This window comes from Carassius auratus, chromosome 34 (genome assembly GCF_003368295.1).
Source record: "Carassius auratus strain Wakin chromosome 34, ASM336829v1, whole genome shotgun sequence".
In the NCBI taxonomy this organism is placed as follows: Eukaryota; Metazoa; Chordata; class Actinopteri; order Cypriniformes; family Cyprinidae; genus Carassius; species Carassius auratus.
Window position 1 is genome coordinate 191,312 of NC_039276.1, and position 5,959 is coordinate 197,270.

A 5,959-nucleotide genomic window follows, 5' to 3' on the forward strand; every position below is an offset into this window, starting at 1 on the left:
TGTGGTATTGAGAAATACTATGACCAGCCATTTTACATTTATTCCTATTAAACGAACTATCCATTTTTTTGTACTAGTAGATTAGAAACAGAATGTTTCATGTCTAAATAGTTATCCTATAGTAAAACTGAAAAAGATCATCACAACTGGAAAACCTACTAAAAAATATGTAAAAAATGATATTAGTTACTAGTACTTATTCTGTTAAAGCTTGGTCCTGCTAGAAATCCATGGGCCTAGCTGAATATGTGAACAATTTTCTATAGAATATAAATACCCTAGCAAAAGATCGCTGTAGCATTATTTGCTACTGATTTTAAAAGTACTAGACATAGTACTAGTTAGTTGAATAAATTACGGATTGCAATAGAAGATGTATTAACAGAAATATTTTAATCTTGTCAAAGACTGATTGCACTTCTGTAATAGTATTCCCGCGGATTTAAATGAGTTTTAATGTCAACAAATACATAGGCTGCTTCAAACTTGCGTGTCTAAATATGTTTCCATATTATAATGACTGCAGGCATGGGCTATTTGCTGTGCTAAACAATAACGCGTATTACTATGTGTGGAAAAAGTCTTCCTCACACAGCACCTTGGACAGTTCCTGGGAGTGGCCAAAGCTTCTGAGACTAAGCAGTTAACTTCTAGTGGATGTTTCCCCGTTTTATATGCCAGATTATTTCAATTTCTTGTTATTTCTTGTTAACGTTTTGTATATATATGCAACAGTCTCAATTAAGTCGTATAAATGAAAGATATTTGTAAAGGACGATGTTAGTCGCGATGCCTAAATGGCTCCCATATAGCATACAAAAATCTTTCACCCAGCGCACAGAATTCTTAAAGATTTTTGTTTTATATATATATATATATATATATATATATATATGAGGGCATGTATGTGAGGGCATCTAAATAACTCTCTTTTACACCTTTGTCTTTTAATTTTCATTATAATCTATATTTTGCGTGTGTGACAACTTGAACTTAATTTAATAATGAACGAAGGCTTTTCTGCACTTCAGATAAAACACAAATATCCGATACATTTTGAGAATAATTATTTGCTGAACAGGTGGATTATAAATTATTCGAGGACAGGTCCATTTACACTGATGTATGGTGTGAAATCTGCGGTGATATAGGGTGTATTTGGAAATTCCAAACATTTTTTTTTTTTATTAAAACCTTTTATAAGTGTATTGCTATGTGATGGCGACATTAAGCTATTCGCTTAAAATTTTCGTGATGCTGCATGTCAAGTTCTTTGAGGAGATTTTTTTAAGCCCTATCTGGTTTTAAATAAGCCTGGATAATAGTAGACTTTGGGAAGTGCATTTATATCGTGGGTCTGCATTGGGCTCCTCTGTGCTATTAATTTTAAACTGTAGGCACTGCTTTCAGGTAAGAAATACTCTTATTGCGCACCAAATCAATACAGCCGCTTAAGGTTACTTAAAGCCTACTAACAGTGAATATCCTTTAGGAAAGAAAAATATGTTTAATTATATTGAATTATATACAAGACCTTGAAATTTCATATTAATAGTTTCAAAATGTAGCCAACTGTTTCAAACCTTTTCACCTGTTTATAAATCGATATTTTAACTGAACAATCAGCAAGTCAGTGTTTTAAAGAAAATACAAATAATGATTTATAAAGAAAAAAATTCTGAAAGTGCCTGGAGTGATGCATGTATCTCTAAATGTTTTTACATAAATGACTATGATAATGTTAAATTCAAAACCATTTGTTTTATTTCGTAAACCTCCATCATGAACTGATACACACATACAACAGTCTCAAAACTAGAGTCACTTTGTAATCAACCTCTTTTTGGTTGCATCGTCATTGTTTGCTCCTTCTTCACAAGCAATACAATTTCAAGTCGAGAATAACCGAATAGTTTGAGCAGACTAATTCAGTCCATTATTTATTTCCCATCTTAGAAAGACAGGCCTCTCGATCAGCTTTTTACACAGGGCGAATTTAAAAGGTGATAGTCAAGCTTTTATGTACAACACTGAGACTCTAACAACCGAATTTTTCAGCACTCAAGCAATTCGAAATTCCACAAAGGATAACTGATTGAACGTTAAATTAGACGGGGTTCAAAGAACGGGACTTGTGCAACTCTGCATGCTTTTACAGTAATTAATTGCTAAGGCAACATTACAGATTTTTAAGCACTTGCCTGCTGGTTATTACTAGATTGAGTACTGTTTTATATAAACAAGAGATAACCCAGTTTTATAAAACATTAACATGAGGGGTTGCATGGAATGATGCAGGGATTTGACTTTATAAAAATTAACACTTCTATACAAAATCACAACAAAATAATTCAGTATGGGATAGATAAGTAGTAAAATGTAATAGGTTGAAAAATATATCAATCTCTATTCATTTCTATAATTGGCCCAGTATCGGATTAAAAATTGCATAGATTCCAAATTATTGCTTGTGATTTTGTAGCATGGATAAGTAACACATTCTGAAGAAAGTCACGCCTGTTCCCACCTGTGTGTGACCGCAACGTAGAAGCGCTATAGAATACAATACATAAGGGGAACGAGAATAAACGAATTCTCTTTTCTCCTAAAGGCAGTAACAACAATAAATAAGTACATAAGATTAAGCATATAATGTTGTTGCTCTTTTTGCATCAGCCATAACAGAATACCGTGACGAGCAGTAATCACAAATGTCTGTTAGAATCATCACGAGTCGTGAAATATCGCGTTCAGCTGTGCGTTCATGACCCGCTCGTGATGCGAGTGCCCCTCGTACGACATAATGTTCTCCATGGGTACATCACAGCGCTGCGTAGAGCCCGCGTAAAGAGACGCGTGTCCCTGCGCGCCGGCCAAGCCCGCCGCCTGATAGTGCATGGTAAAGGCATAGTTCTTCTCGAATTCCGACGAGGGCTCGTGTTTGAAGGAAAAGTTCCCATTAACGCTCAAAGGTGGACTAAGAGGTCCGTCAAAGGAGGGACTGGTGCAGTCTGTGAGCGCGGTGTCAAAGAATGGCTCCAGTGCGCTCCCGTACGCGTGCGGCTTGACGTGAAAGATATGAGAGCTGTCCATTGTACCGTATGGAGGGCTGGGAAGACCGGGCGTCTGGTAGGAGTAGGGAAGAGCGGAAAAGGAAGCACTTGCTGTTTGCATATGAGGGGGCATCTCCTGGCTCTGTTCGGGGAGAAAAGTTCTGGGGTTCAGTTGGAGGCATCCTGCGACCAAATTGGTCGTGGGCTGGGACAAGCCCTTGCACAAGGCCTGCACGAAAGACATTAGATCCGGGCTTTTGCCCGACCTCAGGATTTCCGAAAGCGCCCAAATGTAGTTCTTGGCCAGTCGTAGTGTTTCGATCTTGGAGAGCTTCTGCGTTTTGGAGTAGCACGGCACAACTTTGCGTAGGCTCTCCAGCGCGTCGTTGAGCCCGTGCATGCGGTTCCTCTCCCGGGCGTTCGCCTTCATGCGCCTTAGTTTGAACCTCTGTAGACGCGCCTTAGTCATCTTCTTCTTCTTGGGTCCTCGTCTTTTCGGCTTGGTATCATCGCCGTCTTCTTCCTCCTCCTCTTCCTCATCGTCATCCTCATCTTCGAGTCGGCTAAGTCCTACTTCGTCGTCCTCCATATCCTTGTGCATGGGCACGCTGGTGTTCTCCACGTCGCGCTCGTCTTGGGAGCTGCTGTCACACTTGTCGGTCCAGCTCGTGCTAGTTTGAGACTCCAGCATCATGCTTTCCTCTGTGTAAGATTTCGTCATTTTGGAACTCTACAAAGCGATAAATAAAGCCTTTAAACATCCATTCAATCAAATTGTTCTGTATTATCTTAAACATTAGAGGCATGCAAGCCTTAAAAAAAAATGAAATGCACTACGTTGCACATTCAAAATGCAACAACACATGACCTGTGGATGAATCATAGCTGCTTACTTCATCCAGCTTTGTTATGTAACATCATCCGAGATTCCTAATCAGATGGAGTCCTTGTTGTTCATTTTGAAGTATGAAGGAATTTAATAAGGAATATTGGAATATTATATATATGCTTGTGTGTGTGTGTGTTTTTTTATTCCTAGGTATTCAGAAACTAAATTCTAATTTCTGGTTAGGTTTGAAATAAATTAGTCTGAATGTAGTTTGAATTATCATAAGTAAATTGGTATTGCCTTAATCCTGTTTAACGAGACTGAACAGCAAGATTTTTTTTAAATCTTAAAAGCAAGTATTGTACAGTATAGCAGAAGTTTAGACAATGAGATTGTAAAAAGTATTAATTTGTCAATATACAGGATTATTTTGCACTCCAAAAATCAATTTTGTAATTAATTTTATTAATTTGAAAAAAAAACGCAAAAAACTTGTCAATGCAAGTTGGCACATATTCACTATTGAATGTAACAATTCATTTACCTTTTCAGTAGATTTATTTATGGGTTTACGAAGTATCAGTTATGCAAAATGTATGCCGTTCCAAATTAAACGTCGGTTCATGTATAAGTATCATGGAGTATAACCATCAGCAACATACGAATGATCTGAATGATACCGAGCTACTTGTCAGTTCAACATAAATATGTCAAATACAGAGTTTATTATTAATGAAAGAAACAAGACATACCTAGGATTTGTTGAATGTCTTGTTATGACAGTTTCATGCCCGTCGTGGTGGTGTGGGAAGTCCTGCGGATTGAAGCCTAATGTGGCTGCGCCGATGGGATGCTCTGGTTATATAGCGGTGCTGCTGATGCTGGAAGATGCGAGTGGATGTCTGTCTGTGGCTGCCTCTACAGTCCCACCCTGCGCCCGTGATTGGCATCTGGCCCCGCCCCTTCCCCGGCACGCGCCATATGGCCGACTACGTCAGGAAAACGGCCTCAAGCGTCACGTGATCTCTTCCATTTGTATTCGCCAGAGCTCCGTATTCCGTCCCTTTGTGGCCGAAAGAAAGTGGCCATCTGTCGCCAGTTAGAGACTCAGTGGACCTGTTTGTACCCGCAGGATGGATTAACCCTTTCAAGCGTGGGACACATTCAATCACGACCGGCTCTTTCTTTAGCTACATCCCGTTGTCTTAAAGCGGACAGTTCTTTATGCGTGTCCATAAATTATCTCATAATTACTCAGTAGGTTTTGTCCCTAATTATTAGTGGAAATAGGCCTAGGTCCTGTCTAAAAGAATATAAATACGCCTAAATTGTATAATAATAAAAATACAAATTATTATTATCTTATCATTACTTTTTATAGGTTAGCCCATTTGATTTTTGAGAAATTTGTAGTTTGTTGTGGTGGTTCGGAGAATTGTTGCTTATGTTTTATCTATAAGTATCTCGTGATCTTGAGTGTAAACAGTAGGCTATTGCAAAGTTTGGCTCGAGATCCCGGTCATGAGTCCCCCTCTTGTCAAATGCTGGTCGGGCGGCACGCGAGTCGCACGCGCACTGACAAAAAGCATGTTTCACGGCTCACTAACCTGATCCAACGTCCTAAATCTGGTGTTTTCTATTCAATTTAATATCTCTGCCCCTCCAACTACCCCCCCCCCCCACCCCCCAAAAAAGAGGCAAGTACATAAATGGGGGAATAACTATACAGTGGCATTTAAACAGACGTGGAGCGTTTGTGCTTTGATTAGCCTATAATAGCCTATATAGGCTATTAAAATAAATAAATAGGCCTACAATAAATAAAATGAAATAAAATTGAGGAATTAGCCTATTTGATATCAACAGAAAGTCATCTAGACAAGTAACAAAATAACACTTTTTTTCACTATAAAAGTCTGTGCATGATCTAATCATGCATTAATTGTGTAGCCTACTTAGCCGGTAGTTGTTAGCTTTGAGAGTATTTGTTGTCTTTAAAATATTGGCCTATGCGATTTAGTTCAGAATCAGTCCAGAAAAACATCTTAGGCCTGCTCAACTTTACTTTGATCAAATA

The 5,959-nt window shown here is 38.5% G+C and overlaps 1 protein-coding gene across 1 annotated transcript; it reads right to left on the reverse strand.

Moving 5' to 3' along the window:
- Nucleotides 1–1,741: 1,741 nt before the first annotated feature.
- LOC113052870 (neurogenic differentiation factor 1) lies at nucleotides 1,742–4,821 on the reverse strand. The gene is made up of 2 exons (XM_026217305.1): nucleotides 4,635–4,821; nucleotides 1,742–3,783 (listed from the first exon to the last, which is right to left on the reverse strand). The coding sequence occupies exon 2, from the start codon at nucleotides 3,772–3,774 to the stop codon at nucleotides 2,728–2,730; it is 1,047 nt and encodes a 348-aa protein (XP_026073090.1). The 5' UTR covers nucleotides 3,775–3,783; nucleotides 4,635–4,821; the 3' UTR covers nucleotides 1,742–2,727.
- Nucleotides 4,822–5,959: the final 1,138 nt, after the last annotated feature.

Excerpts from the sequence above, each read along its gene's own strand:
- LOC113052870 (XM_026217305.1), bottom strand. The coding sequence starts at position 3,774 with ATGACGAAATCTTACACAGAGGAAAGCATGATGCTGGAGTCTCAAACT.